At 43.7% G+C, this 27,670-nt stretch overlaps 1 protein-coding gene across 16 annotated transcripts in view; it reads left to right on the top strand.

Moving 5' to 3' along the window:
• The window catches only part of pard3ab (par-3 family cell polarity regulator alpha, b), a 187,419-nt gene that overhangs the window by 107,422 nt on the left and 52,327 nt on the right, over positions 1-27,670 (top strand). For 13 of the 16 annotated variants that reach the window (XR_011238733.1, XR_011238735.1, XR_011238734.1 and 10 more), the window contains 7 exons: positions 3,097-3,247; positions 9,316-9,502; positions 10,910-11,061; positions 12,193-12,237; positions 17,738-17,968; positions 19,152-19,410; positions 24,494-24,622. Coding sequence is in view for 13 of the 16 variants with exons in the window: in XM_069511045.1 (XP_069367146.1) it covers positions 3,097-3,247; positions 9,316-9,502; positions 10,910-11,061; positions 12,193-12,237; positions 17,738-17,968; positions 19,152-19,410; positions 24,494-24,622 (1,154 nt within the window). In the remaining 3 variants the exon portion in view is untranslated. The remainder of the gene's footprint in view (positions 1-3,096; positions 3,248-9,315; positions 9,503-10,909; positions 11,062-12,192; positions 12,238-17,737; positions 17,969-19,151; positions 19,411-24,493; positions 24,623-27,670) is intronic. The other 3 variants (XM_069511053.1, XM_069511043.1, XM_069511048.1) reach the window with 2 other exon arrangements.

Here is a 27,670-nt window from a genome sequence, read left to right as displayed (position 1 = left end):
AACTGGAAGGCGGACATGTCAACATAGGGACTTGTCAACATTAGTTATTGAGACGTTCATTCACCGTTAATGTTCAGGGTTTGTTTTTTTTTTTTTACTTGGTCCTCTGGGATTTGAACGAGGATACCACCTTCCTGTCACTACTCCGGCCCAAACAACTAGAACTAAATCCCTAAAACATTACATTTCTTATAATTTATGAAAAAATTCAGGGCGGAATCCAGATCGTAGTTTGGTCAAGAGGGATTTCGTTTCACTCCACAAGGCGTGAGAGTTTAACATCGATGATGCGGAAGTCGTTTTTAGTGCTTCCACTACAGATGCGACATATTTAATCCAGTAACTTTCAGGATTTGGTTTGTTTCTGACCCTCTCATGATCAATGTAGTGTTAATCAAATGTCCCTTGTTTTGTTTTCATGCAGATAAATTAAACTCCTGTGACGCATCTGAAAGAGCTCGTCTGTGATAAATATAAAACACCAACCACTGGGAAATGCCTTTAGAGCGGCAACGAATCGTTTCATGGAATAAAAATAAGTAGTCGGGTCACAGTAGTTCAGCGACCCCTCCCACACACTCTCCTCCCTAGAGGCAACTGGAGAAAAAAAAAAAATCTAAAAAAACAAAACATGGCTGTGAACTGAGCTACACAACTTTTTTCCCTCTCCTCAATGTCATGTTTTTACATTCTCTGTACACCTTGGCCTGTCGCCTGCTCGAAAGCTGAGGCTGAGTCTGTGCATCGCTGCTGTGTGTTTGTGTGCAGGCGTGCACATCTGCGTGCACCCGCATGCCTCTGGCATCGCCTGGCTCCCTCGCTCTCCTTTTCCAACCTGGTGTGTCAAAGTTTTGATTTCCCCTCGGTCCGTCTGGTAATTGAAAGCAGAGGCTAAGCCTGGAGCTGTGTTTTGTGTTTGTGTGTGTGTGTACGTGCACACATCTCTGTGTCTGCCCCCCCCCCCACCGCGTGTGCGTATGTGTGTGTAGTTTGTGTTTTTGTACATCCAGCTTATGCATGTGTGCATTTATATTCGAGGATCTTGCCGTGTGTTCGTTTGTAAACAGATACCCTGTGTGGATGTGTGTGTATTGTGGACATGTCATGGCAGTGGCACTTCACAGAGAGCATGGTGGATGAATAAAATTCGAGCTCTGGGAGTCTCGTCAATCTCTGCTTCACATGCAGAGCTGGAGGCATGGCCTGAGGCTGTCAAAGTGTCTGGCTATTTATAAGAAATAGTGTCCAAGACACTCAGAGAGAAGAGAAACAACAATTTAATGCACTCACACTCCCAGATATGGCTCAGAGCTGATTTATAAAGTCCCTATAGAGTCCCTACAGATTGTTAATACCTCATAACCAGCTGTCCATCAGCCACTAGTTAAAATCAAATAATATCGGATTACTATAGGTGGAAAGCTCTGACTCATTTTGACATTTACTGACATATGAGATCAAATAATCCTGTATTTACTTCCCTCCCTGTGTCTCAGTCTCTTGACAGATGACCTCAGATCAATCTGAAATATTTGCCTTTTGCATAAATCACAAGCCCAGACGCTCCGGTTCATTCCTCCATCCCCACAGAAACACGGCGAACCCCGAGCAGCTGACTTCCTCATCCCAGCCGGCACCTGATGGGATCGAGACCTTCCCGGAGCTCAATTATCGCCCTGAATATGCAATGAGCTGCCGTGTGATTTGTCAATGCGCCCGCAGTATGGCGAATCCCCTCGACTCACACTGAGCCGACTCACCCCGACCCCTCCAGCTTGCCGATCCATTAACTACTGCGTCTCATTTAAAGTCGAGAGAAGCCGCACGGCAGCAGTCACAGCGCCATACGGCGAAATAAGTTAGAAATAAGTTTGTTTCTGCGGTGGACTTCATGTTCGTTCATTTAGCTTCGAGTCAATGGACTAATTGAACACTATGAAATTAAAATTTAATTTGTGCAATTCTAAATTCTACATTTTAGATGTGTGTCAATTAAACAACATTTTCAGAACATCAAAACAAATTGTCTCAGTTTTTCAATTTATTTATAACAATTCAGAGCGAGACGTTGCATTTAATTAAAAGCTGTAATCACTTCTTTATTTGCAGAATTTCACTTTTAGTTTATTAAAAACCTTCGATCATCTTTACAGCTGTTGCCATGGTTTTATGAATTCTGAGTTCATTAATGCATCCTCATCTTTTTCATAAATATTACTATAATATTGGATACTACAGACTTGTATCATGTCAATATATTACCCAAACCCCTTCAAAAAATGATAAGCATGTTTTTTGCAAGTGAAAATTTTTCGCCGTCGTCTGATCTGAAGTGCACTTCATCTGCCCTCCTCCTCACGTGTCCACACAACGTTGTCTCCCATAAACCGGACTTGTTTGTTTACAACAGAGTCGCGTCTGCCGCGGTAATTCCAGCGACTCAAGCATCTAGTGAGCTGAAAGGATCATTGGGCAAAGACCTTCTGCCAAAATCGAAACCCCAGCCCCGCTAGTTACAGTCATTGATTGGGGTAATTTGGCTCCGATATTGACCCGAATGTGATGCCGTTATCGCCCGTCACGCTATGCTGGCGGTCATGGTTATCTTTATGGCGAGGGCTGTCATCGTCTTCAGTAATAAATGCAGAAACCGTAGCGAATCAATACACCCAACGATCCAATGGACAAACAAGGAGAGCCAATGCAGGCAGCGGATGTTTAGGGAAGACGGGGCCAGCAAATGGTCTATTTGTCCAGCAAACAAGAGAGTGTCATCACAGGTCCTCAGGGAAATGTCGGGAAAGCTAACTGCCTGTGGCTCAACAGCCTATTGGAAATCCATCCTCATTTATCACACGGCTAGCATTAGCATGGAGACGAGCCCTCGTGTCCATTCACCACTGTTCAACAGATATTATCAAAGCTAGTTCTGCAGCGTTTTCGTTATTTGGTGCTCGTTGGACCTTTTTTCCCCTCATGTTAAATCTATAGATCTATAATCATTTCTGTTTTGGAACTATTCAAACAGAAACATTAACCAAACAGCCCGAGATGGAAACTTTTTATTTTAATTTCACCTCTTCTTTTTTTAACCAGGAGACACCAGGCAGCCCGCTGGGACCCCAGCAGACCATGAACACCTCTCTGGACGACCACGAGCGCAGAATCTCTCACTCCCTGTACGGTGGCCTGGAGGGTCTCGATGACAACTTGATGCCACGACAAGGAATGATGCCGCGCACCATAGGTGATTCCGTCGTTTCTTTCACTGTGAAGTATTCCTGTGTCTGACTGTTTACAAATTCAAAACGATTGGACTGAAATTTACATTAACGGTTTTTAGACGTGTTAGTTTTTACGCTCATTCATCTCTTTTCTCGCTGACTTTGCTTGGAAATAAGTTTGTGTTGTTCGAGTGTGAGCGATTAGTAAACATGTTCTAATCTGCGTGGGAGCCGTGCACACGTTGGTTTGGAACTGTGTGGATGATTGATGGATGGGTGCTGAAGTCGCCTCATGCCAAAGAAAGATTTCTTTACCAGATGGTTTGTCTCCTTAGTTTCTTACATTTCTGCCGCAGTTTCATTTCTTTGCATTTCTCAGAAAACCAAAATGATGCATGTGATTTGAGATAAATACTTTGACCTCTTCCTCTGCTGGGTTTTTTACAAGTTAGTGCTGAAGAGAAGGTTCACAGAAGATCTTAATGTAAATTAATGAAGCAGAAGAAGAGTTGGTGGAGTTGCCGCACCAACTTTTCATCTATTTTTTAATTGACGAACTCCGCCTCATTAATCAATGCAACACAACACCAGAATGTGACCTCTTGTTTTCCTCTCATGCAAATTGGTTGACACTGACACTGTTGTAAGTGTAAACAAAGAAGTGAGTTGACGGAGGAAGTGTTCATAGTTGAAGTTCCAGCACGGTGCCGCGGCGGCTGTGTTCATCCGCGCTGAACAAACAACGAGGGCTCATGATGAGCGTACAGGGTCGGCTGTGGAAGCACCAGACAGATGTACAGGAGATGCAGCAGTCGTCTGCTCGGCGGTGACGGGGGAGTTCATTATGTGATGGCTGTATCTGCTGGTCCAGTGATTTTATAACTGCAGTGAGTTTATGCTGTGTGAAGTCGGTAAATGCGTGAACTCCGAAAGTACTGTAGAAAATCAACATTTCATTTAAACTTATTCCAGACACATTGTGCATGAAACTGAAATCACGATCTGGAGATTTAATGAAAAGCAGGAGGTTGTTTTTCCTTTTAATCTGAGACATGTGCAAGATTGTGAGGCTGAAAAAGGACATATACAATCTTAAGAAGTCAAATTTATATATATATATAGTTTGAGGGACAGCTATTTCATGACTGTATTTCTAAATAACACACTCAAGTGAGCGCAAACAGCGTGGCAGTTATTTTTTCATCCTTCAAGCCAGTGGAGAGGACAGAATAATTCCAATGTAATCTTCTCTTCAGCATTCTTGGGTATTTGCAGGCATCACGAGAAGGACCGGTTGATACCAGATGCTTTTTTACTGACGAGAGAGAAAAGAGTTAAGTGTCGAATGAGAAAGAAGCAAAAATATTGTGTTGGAAAGAAAACAACCCAATATATGTTTTTATTCATTTTTTAATACAAATATAAACGCTGATAATAATACATTTATGAATCAACCTGTTGATAATCAGGTTCTTGGGTAAATTTAGGATATAAAGGTAAATATTAAAAAACACAAAGTCGTTCTTGGTATTTGATCCTCTGCCCTCAATCCTCAAGATTAAATACCATCCAGAACGTGGTGCGGTATCGTAATCAGCTCTGCTAACAACAGAGGGATTATGCCACAGATAACGTCACCTCAGCGCTGAGACAGTGTTTAGTCACATCCATCCCTCGACCTCCGAGGATTAAAAAAAACAACAGCATGTGCCTCGTGACTCATCATCGACCGGAGCCTGCAGCTTTCTTATCATCCGCCTCGTGTGTGTTTTAGTGTTTTCACTTCAGAACCGGACCGAGCGGAGAGATGAAGATGTCAGAGTGGCCGGGGGAAACCTCCCCCGTCTAATATTTCACCAACCGATCGGGACACCAGATGCAGGAGACCTCAGAGGTCGGCCTGAGGAGGATCCATATAATTACTAACTATCACAGACACTTGAGACATTTCCCTGCTTATTAAACACTTAATCAGCCCAGTGGACTATTTCTGTTTTTTCTCCTGACCACCAAAAGGGAAATTTCAGCGACACTTTGTCGTGGAAAATATTTTGGGTCTTCGTCCCTCACGTGGTTTCAGAATGAGTTTTCCACGTGCGAGGCCCGAACAAGAGATATCAAAGTATTTTTTTTTTTTCAGGAAATCACTCTCCAGATTTGTATGTCAGTGTGAGATTGGACAGGTAGGGAGAGGATTAAAGTTTGATTTGAACTCTTTTTTAATTTGTCACTGTTCAGCCAGACACAGGAGATAAAGATCACGTGGGTCAGAAACGGGTTCTTCCTTCAGCGTGCAGACACAAAATTTGTAAAGCTGTTTTATATATTAACAACTAAATATTCATCTTTCATTGAGTTCCCCAGTGGAAAGCTGAGACATTTACAGACGTTCAAGTTAAGTTCATATGAAGGAAGCAACAGAAAGGGAATTAAAAAAGCATTAAAATGTAATTTTGAGATTAACTATTGACCAGGATTTTTTCTTAACTGATCCCTTGTGTTCAGAATGTTACTTGTTATCTGAGGAACTAAAGATTAAATAAAAACGTGTCTTCATTTGTCTGTTTACAAATGAGAATAACACTCGGTACTAAAGTGCTGCCTGGGCTGCGATCAAGCCTGACTCGGGGATTCAGCTCAGTGTTTTCACTCATTACAGGCCTGTGCGTTGTAGATCAAATCAATCAACGGTTCAGCCAACGTGTGCAAACCCAAACTTCATTTAAATCCACACTGAACTGATTCTGATTGTCGGAGACCTCCAAACAGGGACAGTATAAACTGTCTGCTTGTCTACATACCACATAAATAAAAACTGTGGATTCTTCACGTGTAATGTAGCAGAACCAACCCTTGCATTTGGGGAGCCTGACTAATGCTTGGAGCAGTATTTGTGTTTATAGTCACAGACCAGCTGAACGGTTCGTAACTCTCGACACGTGTGGTCTCAAGTTGAAAATCGCCGCAGATGAATGCATAGGCTAATTTACTGTTTCCACACAATCTGCGGATTCACCCACGGCGGTTGTGTCATGTCTGGTCTGAACGCGGCGGAATGGTCTGGAGAGGCAGACGCCCGACTCTCAGCTGCTGCCGCTCAGAAGCCAACGTCTGTGAAGACTGGAGCAGCACTTGGCAGATGTGAATGTTGTGTGAATACGAAGCAGCGCTCAGCAAACTTCCCTTGAATAAATAAAGTTGTTCATGTGCTCGGGGCGGCGGGGAGTGGGGGGGGGGGTCTCTCTCACAGTTGCTCATAAACTGGCCTGTTCATTCGTTGTGAGGGGAGAGCACCACGAAACATAAATCCTGCATTAGGCTTTCTTGGAAAACAACATCATTCCCATTCAGAACATATCGGCTCTGGTTCTGGCCCGTGCTCAGATCGCTCGCCGGCTCTCTGCACCCTGAAGATGGCAGCGATAGGAGAGAGTGACTTAATTATTCCTCCAGGCCAGTAGCTTTCAAGGCCCAGCACCCCTGGCAATAACCTCCTTACTAATTATGCAAATAGAGCAAGGCAAGATGAAATGAAAAAAAGAAAAACTCCTCCATGTTATTCTCACCTCTTCCCGTCTCCATTTTCATCTCGAAAACCTCCCTCTGCCGTGAGTTTCCCCTCTGCCCCCCGAGTGTTCTGCCGTTTTGCACAGAAAGCATCTCGAATGAAACGCCGGTGTATTGTTCCACCGCAGCTCAGTGAGAAATTATTACAGCCACTGGGAAACATAATGCGTGTTTATTGGTTTGATTTCCAGGTGACGCTGGCGGTGCGCTCCGTCTGCATGGCAGTGCTATTGTTGCCGGCGGATGGCTGGCACTAAGACAAAGAGGCTTTCTCTCTCTCTCTCTCCTTTTACCCTGCGACTGAGCTGACAGATTCATTGGTTTTCTACTCACTCGCTGCCAGTTGATTGTACTGCAGTGATTCAAACTGTGACATTGATGGGATTCTCAGTGTTGCGCATTGGACTGCTTAGGGAAATGGGATTAAGTGGATCTCTGTGTGTGTGTGTGTGTGTGTGTGTGTGTGTGTGTGTGTGTGCGCGTGGTCATAGCGAGAGGTGACCATGCTACACCCACCTAAAATCACAGTGAATAACAAACACAGCAGGAGGGGACAGAAAGGAGCACACACACACACACACACACAGAGTGCAACAGTTGTAGTTGACGCAGTGAAAGTCTTAAACAGGGTCAAGGGCATGAACTCACACACTTTTTTCAATGCCGCCTCACTTGTTGTGTGTGTTTGAGAAGAAAGGCTCATTTCAAAACACATTGTCAGACACTTCTATCTGCTGCTCTTATATATATATATAATATAATATATTATTTTATTTTTTAATTGATTTTAGAAATAGACTCTCGATGATTTCTCCCTTATTTATGATCAGCAACTCACTAAAACACTGCAAAAAATGCATTTACAATATTACAAAACCTTTTTACTTTGTACTATTCCACTTATTGGACAAATTCCAGAGGGTAGAACTTTCATGTAAAGTTGAATATGAACATCTAACAGATAATTTAACGAAAAATTGGCCGATATGAGCCTTTAACAGGAAGTTTTTTTATGATTCTCAAAAAGTTGTTCATCCAGGTACGATCCAGAATGAACCTTAAAATGATGTCTCCCCACTTTCACACTTTCTAAACACATAAAAGTGCGATAAATTCTGAAAAACCTTCCACTTATAGCCTCTTAGTATTTGAGGAAACAAAAGAATAATGACTTTTTAAACTACACACACACACACACACACACACACACTCTTTTACACCCCCCCTCCCATTTTCCCCTCCATTCATTTCCATTTACATCAGGTCATTCACCCGCACCGGCTGGACGCAGCAGCGCTCAGTAGCACATTGATTCCCTCCGTGCTCGCCTGGCTCAGACCTCCAGGTCCTCGGCTTTAAGGCCCCAAACTCCCTCTCCAGACAAACAACCTTCTCCCTGAGCTCCGTGCACATGGCTTTTATGAAGCATTGAAGCCGCCCTTCTTTTCATGCCGAGGAGCCCCCATGCACCCAATTTAGAAAACACAGATTAAAGACAAAGTCATGCGCTGCATATCAATGGGGGTTTTTTAAGCCTCGCTTTTCAGAGGCTGAAAAAGAGACTATTTTTTTTTTTTCCCTCAGCACAGTGAAGTTTTTTATCTTTATTTGTGAGGTCACAGCTTGAATTAATCATAGTGTTTTGACACAGGAACACCATTGTGCCCGCTGCCAAACTCCGCTCGGTGTAAGCTGATTAGCCAGCAGCAGTTTCACTCAACTTCAAAAAATGTTTTGGAAACTTGTATTTCACCGCAGCAGTTTCCTGCTGTCGCTAATAAATTCCCTCCTCAGGGTGTTGAGCTGAGAAATGACCAGCTACACTTATTTTTTTATGTTTTGTATTATTCTTACATTTTCCTTGGAGCTTGTTCTTTATCCTGTTAATCTGAACGTCATCCTGACAGTTTGAAAAAAAAATCACTGTTCAGATCGTTTGTCCATTTGTTGGTGAGGTAGAACATCGCATTTTAAAAACATTTACATCGTTCTCAGTCGGTAGCCGTGGTGTCTGGAACATCTCCCACATCCTCCCACCATCTATAAGACAGAAACATTCAGGAACGCTGCCATGTTGGAGCCAGAGTCTGAGCAGCAGTGATCGGGGGAAGGAGCCTCGGTATCGCTCATTCAGTCACGGCGGGTCCGGTGTCCATATCGCTGTAAAAATGTCAAAACAAATTATTAATAAATACCTGTACCCTGATCCTTGAAGAACTCGTCTCTCCTGACCCATGTCCCATCCTTCCACCAACTTTCATGGAAATCTGTCCAGACCTTTTTTTTCATAATCCTGCTGACAAACAAAAAAACCAACAAATAAACTCAGTGAGAACATAATGTCCTCGACGAGGTAATAATCAAAGTAGTTTCAGACAGTTCTCTGTACTTGACATGGTGATGACACTAAAAAGATCAATGTCATTGACATGAGGAAGATGTGTTGGTCGAGAGAGTGAAGGTGCGAATGTGAATCCATCATCAAAAGATTATAAGAACGAAAACACGCTCTTGTCTCCTGCAGGAAACTACCAGCTCTCACCGACCGTCAACATGCCACAGAACGACACCGTGATCATCGAGGACGACCGGCCGCCGCTCCTCCCGCCTCACCTCTCCGACCAGTCGTCATCCAGCTCCCACGACGACGTGGGCTTCACGGCTGACACGACGCCTCCGTGGGCCAAAGCGCCGCCCGCTCAGAATGACAGGTAGGTGGAACCGAAGCGTCGTGTTTCCTCCTCGGGTTTTCACACGCAGCGTAAAAAAAAAAAACCTCCAGCTGAATTTGGAGAATCGCTCCGGTTTGACTTGTTCCCTCATCGCAGCACAAGGTCGCTGTGTCGTGGTGTCGTGTTCTTTCCCTTCTTTGATTGGCTGCTGATTGTAAGCAGCGCTCGGTTCCGGCCTCTCAACCTGATGTGACGAACCGCTGCTCTGACACAGCGCTAATGAGGAACCGTCTTGATTCGTGTCTTGTGTGTGTGTGTGTGTGTGTGTGTGTGTGTGTGTGTGTCATAGACTGTATATAAAGATGGACGACGCAGCTCCACTTCCTCCCGTTGTACAAAAAATGAAGCTTGCACTTGCAATTTTCAGTCTCAGCTGTCAATCGTGATGTTTTACCCCATTTTTATATTGTTAAAACCAAACTTTTCAGAAAACACTCCAACAGTGTGAGGCTGCGTTTTAAAACCTAATGCGTCACAGGAGCGCGACCAGATTCTCCCAGGATTCATTGTTCGCGCAAAAGGTTTTTCAAAGCGATTCTGACGCCGGAAAGTGCAGACACATTCGGCGTCTTCACTTTTGAACGCAGGTTTCAGGTTTTAACTCAACCGAGCAGCTACACATCTGTCCCGTCTGCTAACATGGGGAGGTGAGCTTCATGAACTATACTGCTGCCGGCCACTAGGAGGCGATCAAGATGATTTGGCTTCACCTTTGGGGAGCTGTTATGTCGTCCATCTTGTTTGTGTGAAATCAATCATCTATAATTCATCGTAAAGTGATGAATATTTTTCCTGTGTTCGAGGACGATGACGACTCCGTCCCTCTGCCTCCTGTTATTTGCTCCTCCTCCATTTATCGTTCTGTCTCTTTCCATCATCTCTTTCTTCTCGTTCCTTCCCCCTCGTTAACTTTCTTTCAGCCTCAGTTTCTCTGTCCTCAGTTCTACCCCCCTTTTTTTTTTTTTTTTTAGCCCTATGCTGTCTCCCCACATCCCTTTGTTTTTCTTACTTCCTTTTTCTCATCGCCCCAATTCTCTTTTCTCTCACTTTCTTCCACTTTTCATCTCTCCTAATCCTTTTGTAGATTTTTTTTTCCATCTCTTGTTCATCCTCTTTTTTCCTTCTTTGAATCCTATGATTTCAAAGACATTAGATTATTTGAACCTCATTTCACTCCGTCCCCATGCCACTTTATTAACTCTCCTTTTTTCATCCTGTCATAGCTTATTTTCATATTTCATTTCTCATATTTATACAGAAGAAGCAGGAAATGCTTCAGAATATTCCGTTTTTTAAAGGTTATTTAATATATTCCATCTGTCATTCTACTTCCCGTTGGTGCTGTGACACTTTAATTTCCTTGTCTTTTTAACGCCCTCCATCCAGCTCCGTGATTCCAGATGAAAATAATCCAGATGGTGCGTTCCGGAGGGAAGGCTTTGGCCGACAGAGCATGTCGGAGAAACGCACCAAGCAGTTCGGAGACGCCTCGCAGCTGGAGATCATCAAAACACGCAAGTCCAAGAGCATGGATCTAGGTACAACGTTGTCTCCACTCTGTCAAAAGCAAATCCATTTTAAAATGTTCGATGTTTTTATATCCCTGAATCTCTAGAAGTCTCTCCAGATTGGCTTCATTCATTTACATTCCTCATAATAAGAGATCTCTAAATTCTTTTTTCGGTCCATTGCTGCATTGTGTAGCTATGTCTCCACTCACGCTATCGTCCATAAAGTTTTTACTGTCCACACTCAGACCTCATAGTTTCAGCTACACAATAAAGTTCTCTCTTGGAGAACTTGTCTTTCATTCTTTAGTTTGTGTTTAGTACTTTAGTACTACTGTAGTACTACTACATATATTGAATTAATTCGGTAGGAAACGGTGCAAAGAAAGGGAAACGAAGTCCGCCCATTTATTTTGATCCGCCTCCAAATTTAATGGGCCCTTCTCTGACCCATACAGTAATAATAAGTTTTGTCATAATCTGTCCAGTGGAGGTAAAAAGTAAATGTGAATACATTATATGTGTCGCAAAACCTAATATTAAAATACTTATTGGTGGGGGAAAAATCAGTCGGGTCAACTGCTTTAAGAAGCTTCAGCATTTGAGGATTTCATTAACACAGTATTTCTGTGAAGTCATTTGTGCACCTGAGCCACTTTAAAGTCTGTGGGACCCTTAAAGAACCAGCTCTCATGTAACCTCGAGCTCATCCCACTGCACGCCCCCGTGTTTCACCTTCTATTCAAATGTATTCCAACGCCTCGCCTCTTTGTGTGAAAACAGACTCTCTCGCCAAAGTCAAGAACTGCAGTGTGATGATTCACCTTGAAATGGCTTCGAACAGTCGCTGATTGCTTTGGCTGCCACTGTCTCTCTCTGCTCTCTATAATCATATCTAATCTTCCGGACCCGATTGCCGCTCTGTGCCGTGTTGATATCAACAAGTCTTGATTGCTATCCTTAAACTCCTCTCTTCACCCCCACCCCTCCACCTCCCTGTCTCGCATGGCGTCCGATCCTAATTGAGACGAAGCCGTTTTGTGATGTGTTTGCGGCGCTACCTGGATGTTGCATGCGGAATGTCGTGAGCACTAACTGAGCCCCAAATGTTTGTACCCCTCCCCTCTTTTATTCCCCCCCCCCCCCCCCTTCCTTTAACAGTAGCCGATGAGATTAACCTCACCCCTCGTCCTGAGATCGACGCAGGTAAGGACCGGTGCACTGAGAGAAAGGAAAAACTTAACTTCGCCACCATCACCATCACTTCTTGTGCTCAGAGTGAATTTCTGATGTCAGGTGCTGAGGGGTGTAAGTGGTGAATGATTCATGAGAGCTGACAGTCAAATATTTTCTGAACACATTTAACAGAATCTCAGTAAAACAGATAATATTTAAATAATGTCTCAGCTCGGATGGTAAAATTCAGTATAACGTACATTTCCATAGCAACAGCCCATAGAATGTATGAAGAGATGGACGGCATGATAAGCCAAGGCATTTCGATCGCCCCCTGGTGGTAGGCTGCAGCATAAGGTCATAAACTCTGCCTCCTCCATGTTACTGGATGTGACATGAACCAAACTAAAAAAAAGTCATGAGATGGTTTTCTGTCCGTTCAATTCGTTCTCCTCACGCTGATGTTTGTTCCAGTCCTCATGTTTCTGATTGGTTTGGTGGTGAGTATGTTTCTGAGTGAGTTAGTGCTGTGGAAATGTACATTACATGGATTTACTGAAGTGACAGGTACTGTAAACATGGAGGAGCTTGACATGTTTGTTAATCATGCGAAATTTACATCGCAGTTACCTCCTCCTGTGACAGGTAGCGGCGTATCTGTCAAATTCATTTTAGCTTAATTAAATCTTAATTTAATACCGATTGCAAAAACAAACTTTAAAGTGTATTCCATCAGCACAGTCAGAGTCTCAAATCCAACTTACGCCCCTCTGACCGAATTCCAACACGTCATCATCAGATCTGCTTTCCGTCCTTGTTGCTCTGTTTACCTTCCTGTTCGATAGAATCAGGACTGTGATGTATTTATATCACGACGCATAATAAAACCTTTTTGGAGGCAGTTTTAGCTGCAGAGGTGAAGCAGAGTTTTGTGCCAAGAACTACAAATGAACCTCAGCCTGCGTCTGCGGTTTGGTCGAGCCGATCGATTCATAACTGGTGACACAAATTGTACAGGAACAACGGTGACAGGCTCTAAATTGCACGTATTGATCTAAAAATATAAATTCAGAGGAGAACTTGCAGATTATGTTTCAGGAGGTTTATCCACCGCTCTGCTCTTTATGCATCTGCGTAGCGTTCGGTGCTTTGCTCACTCTTGACAAGGCAAATTTGTCAGACTGTGAAGCGAGAACTTGCAGCTCTCGCCGCAGTTTGAGGTCGCTGCTGAACACGGCCGTGAAAGCAGTCGGGTGACTACAGATTTGATTTTCTCCCTTTTGCCTCAGATGCGGCCGTAGCACTAATTGTTTTGTGTGTGTGTGTGGAGAGGGAAAGTCGAGAAAGCAGTCCGTCCTTGGTTTAGGCAGCGAGCTGACAGCGAGCCATCCGTCATTGTCAAGCCCTGTGTGTTTTTACTGTCGCCTCGACTGAATAGAGGGCCTGCCTCTGAAATCAGTGACTTGGACAAAAGGACAGATCCAGTTGAAGGAAGACGTGAAGATGAAGAAAGAGAGATGAGAGGTTCAGAGTTTGAGATAGAAAGTCTCTTTGGGCAGTTTATTGTAACTTGAAGGTGCAGCTTTGAACTGTTGCTCAATAATGAAGTGTGAGGACTGAGAGGATCAGAGAGAGAGAAAAGAGGATCGACATGTGTGTTGTAGGAACTCAGAAAACTCCACTCGGGTCTTTAATACTTTCTTTCGAAACATTTTAAAACTGCGTGGAAAACCATCGCACGGTCGAAGCCATAACCTACAAATATTTATCCTTTTTATGAAACTGATTAATCAAGTGTTGATTTTATGAAATCATTTTCAGCGAATGGTTTCTTTGACTCACTGTTGTGACACTGGTGGAGAATCGTCTGTTGATCTGCTCTGTGTCTGTCTCACTGTCTCTACCTGTTTTACAAAACCTCCCCAGCTCACAACATCCATCTCAGAGAATCTCGTGTTTGTGGAATTCATGCAGGTCCCCAATTAAAGTCATTGAAGGCCTTCAATGGGCTCATTAAGTGAAATGAAAACGTGCCAGTGATATGAGAGCTCTTGTTTCTGCTGGTAAGAAAGTTTAATCAGGCTCCATTGTCTTGTCTGAATTGCGGTGATTTGCTTTTTCATTGATTTCCTCGCTACATTTTCAGATTTCTTCGGTGCAGATACCGAGTGAGCGTTTATTAGGTGGATATTTGGTGTGAACTTTATGAGAGGAGGATGTGGTTCTAAAGTTTGTAATATAATACCCTGTCAATTTCCCTGATGTTTTGGGCTAATAGATTTCCCCGTTTTTTTTTTTTTTGTTAAGTGTCCGGGGTTTATTTTTACTCGGTGGGGCCCCTGGTGTCACTTTACCAACTTGTTAAAATAATTTGTTCTCTCCGCTAAGTGTAAATAATCCATGGTCCATTTACCAAAGCCAAAACACAACCAGTCTCTCTGAAACCGAAGACTGAGACAGCTCTGAGAGATGGGATATGGTAGCGCTCGTCTCCCGAACCGTGATTGGCCGAGAGTTTTATTGACACAGGCCGTTGCCACATGTTGGACTCGGACACGTCAGCGATGGAGGACAACACTGGACTGTTGCCTGAAACATTATAAATCTCTGTGTGGAAGTGATTCCTGTAAAGTTCACTCATCAAATACATTTGTGTTTAGGGGAAGAAATATTTAATAGAATTCATTATTTGATGTTAGTGCACAGAAGTTTTCCAGAGGATGGACTGGGCCACCACAGATGTTAAGATTTGGAGGATTCGACAATATTGTGGCCTCCTTTGTTTCCTCACCTTTCTAGATGCACAGTTTTGGAGCAGCTTCTGTTATAGGTTCTTCATAGAGATGACAAAGAGCAGTGAAGTCTATGTGATTTCCTTTGTTCAGACTGAATCAATCATTTGGCTGTTGCCAGTTTCCGCTGAGTCCGGTGTCAGCACCAATCTGACCTGTCTGTGTTCCAGCTGCTGCACGATTCCTCTGTATTTGTCAATGTAAACTACTGTGGAAGCTTTTGTAGGATCATGTTTATCTGCAGATGGAGCGAAGCGTCCACTCTGTCCAAACACGTCGACAGAGATTATTCACAACTCACTCGCCAGTTTGGAAAAAAAAAATCAAAACCTTTGGCTTGTTGTCAAATTCCCTACGTATGCAATGAAGGATATTTTATCTCAAAGAAGCGGTTTCTTCCAAATTTCCTTCGTACGCTCTCAGAGGCCGTGCGGACGTCTCTGAACCGAGGTTTTCATCTTCAGGTTATTTGACACTCGTGTATTTTAAGAACATTAAATACCGTTTGTCAGATCTCCAACACAGTGTAAATCATCCTTTTTTTGCTGACTGCCACTGGAGTGTGACTGGAGTGAAAGGCGCTAGGCTAAGCCTTTAGATGAAGTGGGTGTGCGGCGTGAAAAGCCATCAGCCCGACTCTCGGCGAGACGTTAAGGGGAGCGGACAGGCTGATGAGAATGAATGGGAGGCAGCCACTTGTTCTCTGTGCATGTTTTCCATTTTTGTTCTTTTTCTGTCGGATTGGCAAAAGAAAACTTTTCCAAAGGAACTACTTGAGAATACTCTGCGGCGTTAGCAGGCTGCCTTCTCCTCTCTTTCTATCTTTACCTCCTCTTCCCTCGATCCTTCCCTTCCCATCTTGCTCTCTTTCCTTCACTCCTCCCCTCCTGCTACAGCAGCTCTGACGTGACACCACCCGGGAGATTGAGACTCTTCCCTTCACCTCCTCGACTTATCGTCCTACATTTATATTCCACCGTTCACATTCTCAACATCACGTCATATAGGAAGAGAAATTAGGCCGGCGCCGCTAAAAAAATGATCTTAGTTTAATTAAACTGTCATGTTTCTCCGAGCCACATCTCGTAGTCGGTGAAATGTGTCGCGAGTCAAGAGCTGCACACAAATACACTCAATCGATCGGCTTCTTTCACAGTAAAACAAACGGTGTTTAAATATTTTCTGCCACTGTCAGAGTTCCTTATTGTCCTCCGAGACGAGGCGGGTTCTTGTAGAGCAGATGATTCTTTTCTGTTTGGATGAAATGGTTTCTGTGTTCTGTGTTCACTGGCTACATCGTCTTTATGGATCTAGTCTATTTTGGGCAGACCCTTGTGCGTAATCACCTTTTTGCCCCCATCAATTGGTTGGTGTTTCTTGGAGGGGTTTGTTGGGACCATCAGATAATGTAAAAACTCCTGGGATGTATTTCTTTGTTGAAGGATGAGACAAAGGCCGAGAGAGAAGTCGTTAATTTTAGGGGGAAGATTCAGGAATTGTTTATCTCTTTCTTTTAGATTTTGAGATCAAGCGCTTTTTGACGTTTTCACTTTTTCTCAGGGAACAATTCATGGATCTTGATGAAACATTAAGGGGACTGATATGTATGAGTGTGATTGAATTTAACGGGACTCTTAGAGGAATGACTGTCTTTCTCGTTGAATCATGAAATGAGCAGGGTGCAGCATGGACACGGAGAAGCAGTGTCTCGTAAACTGTGTTGTGGCAGAGAACGGAGTCGTTGAAAATACGAGTGTAGGGAACAAAAGGGAAGCGAGAGAATGCAGCCTGACGTTTTGTTTTGTTTGCAGTGGACGTTCACCTCGAGGGTCGAGGGTTTCGGCTGAAAGCGTAAACAGAGAGACTCAACAGAGCTGCAGCTACTTGAAATCAAAGTGGAAAGCTTCTGAGGTCACACTTGGCTTTTCCTGTTAGTCATGTGGAATCAACAGGAAGTGGCTTGTTGTGAAATATGTGTCACATTTTTGTGCTAAAAAAAAAAAGTCTCTCTGATCGTCTTAAATCATTCTGTGACACGACTTCATCTTCCTTTATCCTTGAGACTGTTTTAACACAACTTCAATCACAACCAGGGTCAACGTGAACATATTGATTCTGGACAGATTCAGTTATTCATCATTGTAAAGATGTGTCACGGAGGAAAAGTGCTTTAAGGTTGTTTGAAGATGGAAAGAAAAGAGGACAGAAGAGCATCTAGGTTGTAGGTTTTTATTTTGCTTTTGTAATAATTTAAATAAAGTAGAGTAGGAAATAAACATCAACCCTTCGGCTTAAAACTAATCACAGCAGTACAGACAGTAATTCCAATTCTCTTTCACTCACCTCTGATAATCAATGACAATTTAAAAATAATCGTAATAAAAAGAATTATAACAACTTTATTCATGTTTGGTTAAAATACAGAAGGATGTACATTAATTAAACCTTTGTTTACAGCGTTATTGATGAACTACTGCTGGGAATATTTTTGATCCGTCTCCGAGAAAATTAGATTTTTTTTCCCCGTTCAGCTGTTTCAAGCTAATGATAGAAGAGGTTAGATGATGATGCTGTAGAATAGAAATAGACTGGAGTTAGTTATTAGATACTAAAATATGTAATATTAATGCTGATGAGGTCATTAACACTTCCATCATCATCATCATCATCGTCGTCATCGTAGCTCTGGTTGAATTGTTCATGTTCCTGCAGCACAAACCTCTGTATCCTCCCATCAGGTTCCTCCACAAAGGATGTGGGCCCCTCGCTCGGCCTAAAGAAGTCCAGCTCTCTCGAGAGCCTGCAGACAGCTGTTGCCGAGGTAACGCTCAACGGCGACCTCCCCTTCCACAGGCCACGCCCCCGCATCATCCGGGGGCGTGGCTGCAACGAGAGCTTCAGGGCCGCCATCGACAAGTCCTACGACCGACCGGCCCCGACGGAGGAGGACGACGAGGGCATGGAGACGCGTAAGATATCCCGCGTTCCACTTTCACCCGGTGTTTAACGGGAAAGAGTCACAGGTTTGATCCCCACATGGCTCAGTTGTCATATCCAGGGGAAGTGTGGTCAGTGTCCCTCGGCAGACATTGGTCGCTCTATAACTCCTGGAACAATAACACTGACGACTTCACTGTTTGCATTATGATTTACTAACAAGCATCGTCACAGAAACCGTGTGGTCCATTAAAACCCTGACGTGGCTCTCTGCACTTCTGCATGGGAGTGACGGCGTTCTGACTAATGCTCAATATCCCGGAGATAATTTCACCGCTGCTTGTGGCCTTGGTGTTTTGCTGACTCAGGATGTAACCGTCTACCTGACAAGATACCAAATACATCACACGTCAATGTGAGGCACCTTGAACAGGAAGTTTCAAGAGTGAAGCCTGTGATTCACGGCCTCCTGCAGGGAAATTAGTCATGGAAGTTCTCATATTCTTTCAGAGCGTAGACTGTATATATATGAGGATCATAGACAATAAAGATATATAAAGATGGACGACCCATCTCCACTCCTAACCACCATCCAGAAATGAAGTCTAAATATCCTGGATACCAACGCTCAATAATAATAACGATCCACCCGGTTTTTATGGCATCAAATAATCGACAGCTTCATAAAAGTGAAGCTGGAGCATCTCAATCTGCCGTGTTGGTTATAAAACTCCTCCATGTTAGTGGATGGGACCAAACTACAAAGTCAAAGACACATCAAAAATGGTTTATGTCATTTTAAGTATTTCTTCTCACACTGATTTACGTTCGAGTGTTCGTGTTCCTGATAAGTTTGGTTTTAATTAGTTATTTGATGCTTTTTAATTGACGATACATCCACCGATCGATATTGCACAGACTCTCGATAGTGGGAGTCGTCCATCTTTATGTTCCTTTACGTTAAAACCATAAAATTATATTTATAAAGTCAGTGAAATGAGATCCTGATTGATTTTCATGATTTTGATTCGATCGATCAGAGCTCTTCAGTCACTTTTAAAATGCTGTTAAATTGTGTTGGGCTCCTTTTGACACTTTGGAGACATGATTGTACAAGATCTATAGATTTTCACTATTTTAGGCTCATTGATTTTCACGTGTGTCCTACTTCTGCAAAGTGACTCGTTCGTCTGTTGTTTCGTTCCCTCTCTGCAGTGGAGGAGGACACGGAGGAGAGTTCACGCTCAGGAAGAGACTCTGTGTCCACGATGGCCGACCAGACGCCGCTCTCTGGCACAGAGAAGCCCCTGGTCAACGGCACCAACCGCACCAAAGAGGAGAAGAAGAAGGACAAAGAGAAGGGAGGGAAGGAGAAGAAGAAGCATGAGTTAGGGAAGGAGAAAGACAAAGGTGAAAAAGGAGACAAGGGAAAAGCCAAGAAGGGCATGCTGAAGGGACTCGGAGACATGTTCAGGTGAGATTTTAAAACTGTGGACAGAAAAATGTGTCTTTCACCCAATCAGCTTCTAACAAAGTGTGTTTACAGAGCTGCTAGCAAAAAGGGCCCCTCATTAAAAATACATAGCTCAATTTAATTTAAAATTTAAAGACATTTATTCAACGTCAAGATGAAATGTTTGCATTCAGAACTTTTCCTGATTGTCCAAGACTTAGATACACAATCTACTTGCAACTGTGTGGGACACAGTGTATTCAGAGATTTTCTTTTCACACATCCGTTTTATTTTTTCATCCATTACACAACGTTAGCACACAACTTTCCCGAAACTAGAGATGTGTGTGTGTGTGTGTGTACTCTGAGTCAAAGAGCAGGTGAAGACTGACCTGTGTTCACAGAGTAATACCTTTAACAAAAACGTTGATGGATACTTACTGAGTGACCCGTGTATTGTGTACTTCTGGGTTAGACTGTATACTCTGGTGTATACTCCTGTATATGTCTTTAAATGTATGAAAATACTTGAATTTCCTGCTTGGTCTTCAGGGCTGAAGTCAGCAGGACTCACCTTGTAGAGGAGATGGAAGGAAATCACCGCCACACACACACACACACACACACACAGATAGTGGAGTAATCAGGGGGATACACATGGACAAATATTGCACACAGGAATAATTAGTATGGAACACACATACACAGAGATACGTATTTGACTCACACAGACTTTGCAGGATCCAGTGAAGTGCACAAACTGCAAATACAAGCAGAAATATGTTTAAATTCCCCCCCCCACACACACACACACACAAACACACACTCAGTGTTCACACAGACCCACAACTTGGCCAACAAAACACACACTGCCGTTATCCTCTTCGCTCTCACTCACACCCTCTCCACCTCCCTGATGATAATGATTGGTGTGCATTGCCGTAACATCAGTGTTATGGCGCTGTGATTGGCTCAATATTGGCCGCATCAGATCTGCTCCATTAAAACTCCGTGACTGCCTGTTTGATCGACGCCCAGTGTTTACTGGCACAGGCGGCTGCGTGCTCTGAAATAATGATGTGAGATTTATTCAGCCCATCTGTGCGTCTAGTCTGGATCACATAGTCAACTTTAAAGTATCTGTGTGATCTATTCGAGTATTTAAGAAAATGAAGGTCAGGAAAAAATGGAGGGAGATTCTAGATCTTCCTCAAGAGTTTCAAGACACGGCCAGGCTCCACCCCCTGCTCCTCCAAGTATACCTCTGGTTTCCAAATATCCAAGATGGCGTTGGACAAAAAATGCCAAACTCGAGGCTTCAAAACGGATTAAACCTGGTTTCCGTTAATATCTGGGAGCTACAGTTTAACAAACAACACAGCAGTGAGAGCTGAGCAACAAGTATGTCGAGGGAAAAAAACAAGTTACCAGAATTTACATGTTTCACTCGTGTTGGTGTCGACACGTGATGATGAAATGACTTGAAAACGTGTGTGATGGCCCCAAACTGAAAAGATGGAGGTGTCGAGAATGAACGTTACTGTGTGTGTGTGTGTGTGTGTGTGTGTGTGTGTGTGTGTGTGTGTGTGTGTGTGTGTGTCAAGGAGCTTGTGTTTGATTTGTGTTTATATGTAGGAGGGAGGATCAGAAGTGGGAGGCCAGCAGAAGTAAGAATACTGTGTGTGTGTGTGTGTGTGTGTGTGTGTGTGTGTGTGTGTGTGTGTGTGTGTGTGTGTGTGTGTGTGTGTGTGTGTGTGTGTGTGTGTGTGATCAACAGAGCTTCCACTGCCTGACCCTCTCATGTCTCGAAGGCCTCACACTCAGTCCCAATCAAAGCCTCATTACCATCAACCCCTGCCAACTCAACAGCCTGCCAACTCTGCAGCCACCTCTCTCTCTCTTTCTCCCCCCCCAGTCTCTCTCTCTCTCTCTCTCTCTCTCACTCTCTCCTCTCTGTCTCTGATCATCACTTGGACTCAGAAGCAACACCCAGTCTGTTAGCTTGGCATCTGCAAAGATCGTCGCTGCCCAGAAATTCGAGGCCTTCGCTAATTTTGCAGTGGTTTCAGTTTGTGTGCGCGCGCTCGTGTGTCGCCGCCGCCGCCGCCGCCACGGACAAGTGAACAAGCCTGAACTCAGAAAAAGACTCTCGCTGTGACAAGCTTTGTGATGTACTATGGGGGGGGGGCACATCGCTGTGCGGTCAGGTTTGTTCTATAACTGAAGATTGACAAAGAATATAAGAAATGTTAAAACCCTTCGTGATGATTTGTCCTCTGCAGTGAAAGTTCCCGTCGTTCTGGATCATAGCTGCTGCTTTTAGAAACTTTAGACTTCCTCGATCAGGAATTACTCACATGACAAATGACAAATACAGTCTAACTTTCTCCGTGTGATAATTTTGTAACGCTCAGTGTCATGATTTAAAATGTGAGATGAAGGGACCAGACTTTCAGCATCTATCACAGACATCGTTGACATTTTCATGAATGCCATCACACCGGGATCATATTTTAGGGAGCAACGTGCCTCCGGAACTCGCCCACGGCAGCAGCGGCCGACTCGTTTTCGCTCCTCGTGCTGTTAAATGGATCTGCAGTGACACACAGGTGGTCTGTGGAATGAAGTGAGCTGAATCCTTGACATTTTGAAGTTGTCTTTTCAAACCACAGAAACACGTCAAAGCCGATTTATCAGTGGCGACGGGCTCGCGAGACAGGGCGGACCCAACCCGTGCCCAGAATATACGATTATGAAACGCCCCGGTGTCATGGTTTATAGTCAGACTCCTCTTCAAAGTTTTCCTATTCAATCATAAATCTTGGTGTGTGTGAGTGTGTGTGTCCTTTTTCAGGGGCTGTTAATGAGAGTTAGTGGTGTGGAGAGAGAAAGTGTCAACCATCTCTCGTTGTGATAAATGGCTCCTGCTCTTAGCATTAACAGAAAGCCGTCAGTCTTTCAGACGGCCGCAGTTAAATTAATCAGGTAATGGACCTAAGTCTCTGGGACCCCCCTTCCCCCCCCGACACACACACACCCCTGCTGCAGTTTCTTCTTCTCGTTTCTATCTCTTGGTTTTCCTCAGTTTGTCTTTTACGCTCCGCAGCATCCTGTCTGAAGTCATCGTGGTTTCTAACTTATTTCATCTCAGCCCTTCTCCATAAGTCATTAGTGAATCATTCCTAGATATCTCTAAATACATTGTTTTACCTGATTTTGCAAAAGCGAAGCCTTAGTTACATGTTTTCGTGAGCTCCGCACATGGCGTTAAACAAAAAGACCAGACGTTAAAGCTCCAGGCGGCATCTCTGCATGCTGTGTGTGTGTGTGTGTGTGTGCGTGTGTTTGTGTCTATGTGTGTGTGTGTGTTTGTGTGTGTGTTACTAATGATGCCAAAGTGATGCCAGACATGTTCTGCTGCAGGGCTCTGATTCTGTTGTGTTTGGGCTTCAGTCCATCGGCCACCAAGATGCTGCACAGTGGAGTAAACTGATCCTTTCTCTCCTGAAGTCTGGAACATGTCGTCACTCGCAGGTTCAATCCAGATCCACACGGGTCTTAAAGCTGCTTTTACTGCCGAGTTCATGGACGACACCTGTTCAGGGCCGGACATGACATTAGAAATTCTGCCGCTCATCGTTTTTCTTTCACATTCCACAGCTGCGTCAGAAGCTCTCGCATCTCGTCGTCTTTCCAGCTCTTCCTCTGTGTCGTCCGTTTCATCTTGAGATATTTGTATTCCAGATATTTTCCTGCTCTAGTCTCACAAGCATTCACTCCTTTACTGGACATTTTACTCGGAGGCTTACAGGAAAAGTTCTGTGGAGCAACTGACTGGAAATCAGCTGCATAAGATTCATTTAACTCAATATGTATTTTTCTCTCACTTTTCCATTCATTCATGTTTTTTTTTCCTCCTCACCTCTTTTCCCCATGTAACGATGTTGTCGTCCTTTCTCTCTTTTGTCTCTCAGTGTTTCACACACTCCTACACACTGGCACCACTGGCTTCTCTCTGCAGATTCATTGGCTTCTGTTCTTATTTTTCCTCTGTGTGTTTCTGCCATTGATTTACTTTATTTTCCCTTGTTTTCAAGTCTCTTTCTTCTCTATGGTTTCCCACACACACACACAAAGACAGACACACACAGACACACAAAGACAGACACACACACACACCTCTCATCTCAACAGGTTTTTCTCTCTCTCTCTTTCTGATTCATATCGAGTCAATTGGTTTAAATTCGTAAACACACTTGAATCCCTGGGTTTCACCTCTCCGGTTTGCTTTTGATTGTGAGACTTTCTCTTCCCACACACTCTCACACACACACTCCCACACAGACACACACACACACACTCCCACACAGACACACACACCTCTTGCGCTCGTCTTTCTTTTCTTCAACGTAGTTAAGTTTGTGGTTTTAATGTTTCATTCATCGAGTTTCTCTTGCGTGTGTTCATTCTCTTGTTCCCTGTCTTCTGTCTGTGGCATTAACACACACACACACACACACACACACACACATGTACGTTGTCTCTTTAGAAGTCATAGATATTCTCTGCAGACCAATTTCCTCATGAATAATCATGGAGCTTCATTGTGGAGGCGAGTGCGGTGCCAAAGTCATTTCTTCGACAGGCTGAAGCTTTATACTGAGTCAATCAAGCTGAAATATCTCTGCAATGGCTCCTATTTCGCTCAGAGTCACTCCCTCCCTATGAATATAATTACTGCGATGGGCCGCGTCTACAGCTCCTTCGTTTACCACTCCTACCATCTGAATGGGGTTTGAACTCGTGAGACCTACTTTTCAGATTGGTTCATTTGGGGGCTCGATTGAGTGTTAAGTCTCACCTGCCGGTCGCTTGTGTGATCGCAGATGAAAGTTTTCGGGTCGAGTTTCTGGCTGTCGACAGAGAAGCGTCTTGCATACACTTGAATTAACTTAGGTTATAGCCACAGACACATCTGGTAAGAAGAATAAATATCAACAGGGGCAAAAACAACGTCCTTGGCCAAAATAACAACAATGTGGAGTTCTCATAGTCACGTAAATACACTAGATGGGAATTAATCGTTCACGTTTTTGTGTCGCAGGTTCGGGAAGCACAGAAAAGACGAGCGTCCGGGGGAAAAGCTGGATCGTAAAGGCTCCAGCAAGTGGAGGTCGGAGGAGACGCAGGTTTCTGAGGAGGAGACGCTGAAGATGAGGATGGAGCAGGAGAGGTAAGATTCACGACGCTGTTTCTGCTGAATTATGTTGAACACATTTTTTTTTTTCTGTTCGTTCTGTCTCTTGGCTTCTTTCCTCTGGGATCAGATGTCAAAGAGGAAAGAAATTGTCACAACCTCGCAGCTACACTGAGGCATGAGAATCAAAGTGGATCCAATATTTTTCTTTTTTTTTTATTTCCCGGGAAGCCGTTTCTGTTTTTGCTGTGAATTCCCTCAAGTGTCTTTTATCTATCAAATGGGTCAATTCTGTTTTTAAAATACTATTACTGGAAACAGCTCCATTTTACTGTGGGAGTGAGTTGACATGGGGTTTGTAATTGATAACCACAGATCAGTGATAACACTCTCGCCATTTGTATCATGATACCAACGTCTGCACCAAAACCTGTGAGAAGGATTTCGTGTGGGGGGGAGAGAAAACATAAATACTGAGTCTGATGCTGTTTTCGGCTCGTTGCCTAAAACCAAACAGCCCCGAGTCTCTTTCTCGGTGCACCTCTGTCTCGCTCTTTTACCCAAACTAAATGTCAGGTGGGCACCGTGCCAGTTTTTTTTGTGGCAGCGGTTTGTAAATGCCAAGGCCATTACAGCCCTGCCAGCTAATTAATTCCCTTGCTCTCGGTGTAGGGGCAGGAGTCATTACTCCCCTCAGTTGCTCGTTATGAAATTTGGTTTGTAATTCTTTCTTTGCGCCCGCAGAGCAGATAGTCCGGTAATAAGATAATAGCCGAGTCTTTATTTTTAATTGGCATAAGGTTATCGCAAATGCCACGTCAGACGATTCGGTTATTATGCTGGATATCGTTAAAAGTTCAGAGCGGTCGCTTTGTATGTTAATCAAGTCCGTGGCTTCTCCGTTGTTTCCGGAACTTGAATGTTAAAGTCGCAGGGTTTTTTTTTCACATGATGGAGATTCAACCACACTGGAGCTCAGAAACCGGAAATTTCAAACATGAATAACGGACAGAGTGAACTTAATCGGACATGTAGTGCTTATATCCTGAATTTTAATTACCGTCAGTGAGATTTGAAGCTTTTCAGTGTTTCATAATGAGTAGATTATTTTACATAACGAGGATATTATTGGCTTTTTAGTCGAGGTTAATTCAAGACTTCACCACAAAATGTAAAAATGTATTGAATGCTCTTTGAAACCACTGGACGCTGCAGTAGTCAATATGTTCTGAATCTGTTTGTTGGAATAAATGTCATTACACAAAGTAGAGGCTGGGTTTTTACAGTAGTTTAGTATTTTACCAAGCTGCTCTAGTTTTTTAAACCGTTTTCTGTGCCTTCCAAGATTTATCCTTGGGACAGGGCGTCTGCAAGAACTGGGTCAGTTACTCTGTGTGTTTATTCGTTCTGTTGTTTGTTGGCATATAATAGTTTTGTCGTGTACAGCTCAGGGCAAAGAGGGAGCTGAGGGAAATCAGGCAAAATAGTGGCTGAGAAACCAGAATGAGCTAAATGCAGGTGGGCATCCACGGAGCAGGAACTATCTTGGGATTGTCTGACAGCAGTTCTTAAGTCGATGCATTAATTATTTTGTTCAGTGTTGGGTGTTTGACTCACTCCAACCAACCGTGCCCCCTCCCAAAGTACCCGGAAAGCACAGGCTCGCCTGTCGTTTGGATTTAACCATCAGCTGAAATAACGCCGATATTGACGGGGGAAGATCCCGCTGAGAACGCGGAAGTCTGTGGCTCTTTCGCTTTTAAACAACAATCTAGTTAGTTGTGTTTCGCCAAGCTGCTCCCCCAAGGTTCAGCTGTGAGGTTCTGGCACCTCGCTGCAGTGCACCTATTGATTGGCCTCTGCCAAAGGCTGTGGTTAATCCAGCTGTGATTGACTAGATGGAAAGCAGGTTTAAATCTCAGGACCCAGTGGATTTCAACCCCTCGGCTATTCAAGCAAATCTAGACAGACAACCCAGACAGCACAGGGATGTTTGCAGGGGATTCTATATGCTAATTTGAAGAGAAGAAAAACATGCACAAACTGTATGGAGATAAGTTTTTATTGTCAATATTGTTCTGTATTGTAATGTATTGGTCCTTAATCAGATAGTGACCTGCGTAGTAGTTTTTACCTCGTCTGAGTACAAGTGTGTCGGAGAAGATGAAAAAATATCTGTTTGATTCAATGTGAAACTGCAGCAGTTAAAACCAGGTCTGAAACGGGCCAGAGGCAAATGGGCCTGATTGTTGAATTGTCCCAGAGGCTTCTTCAGCTCTGACTGCTGAGGGAATCTTAGTCGTTCAAACTCTCGAGGCCATTGATTTCCGTTTGTTCGTTAACCGTCATTGAAACAACAGTCATTAGTCGTGGAAGTCACCTGGGGCCGAGTCTAAAACGACAGTCATTGAGGTTTTTGCTTCCACATGAGGAAAAGTGTTGTTACATTTCCTGGGACAGGATGAAGAGCAGTAGTGTAGGTTGAGGGACATTCTAGGACATTCTAGGACAACAAATCACATATTCTGGATGGAGAGAACAAGTGGTTTGAAATCGGAGGCTGTGACTCCACTAATCTCTCACCTACAATGCTTCCCTTTCATCCTTTCCCAGGAGATGTACGGTCCATTCACAATTGGCCTCACATGACTCCAAAAAGTCCCAGTGACTGTTGTTAACAAGGTTCCTCTGTGTCTGTGGCTCTTGTATCAGCCGTCCTCAGATTATCTGGAGTCACTATAGGCCAAGTTACATCAACGGCCTTGATAATGAACCCAGAGAGTTTCCATACCTGTAGTTTTAACTACATCCGAGCTGTTTGTTTGTTATTTAAACTAGCGCAGTGCTGCTTGGAATGGAATTGTTTGTTTGGTCTGTGGTGCAGCTTCCTCTCTGAAACTGTAAAACTGACCTGCAGTGACTGAGCCACAGAAAGTAAAGGCCGACTGCTGGTGTTGTTGTTTCAGTAGCTGTGTTTATTCAAAGTGTATTTATATGGATGTGACCTAATCGCACCAAGTTCAACACTGCACTTACTTGGGACCTGAACAACACACATACCAAGTGTGAAGCTCATAAGATGGA

This window comes from Paralichthys olivaceus, chromosome 16 (assembly GCF_024713975.1).
Source record: "Paralichthys olivaceus isolate ysfri-2021 chromosome 16, ASM2471397v2, whole genome shotgun sequence".
Classification (NCBI taxonomy): Eukaryota; Metazoa; Chordata; class Actinopteri; order Pleuronectiformes; family Paralichthyidae; genus Paralichthys; species Paralichthys olivaceus.
This window is presented reverse-complemented; position numbering and strand designations above follow the sequence as displayed.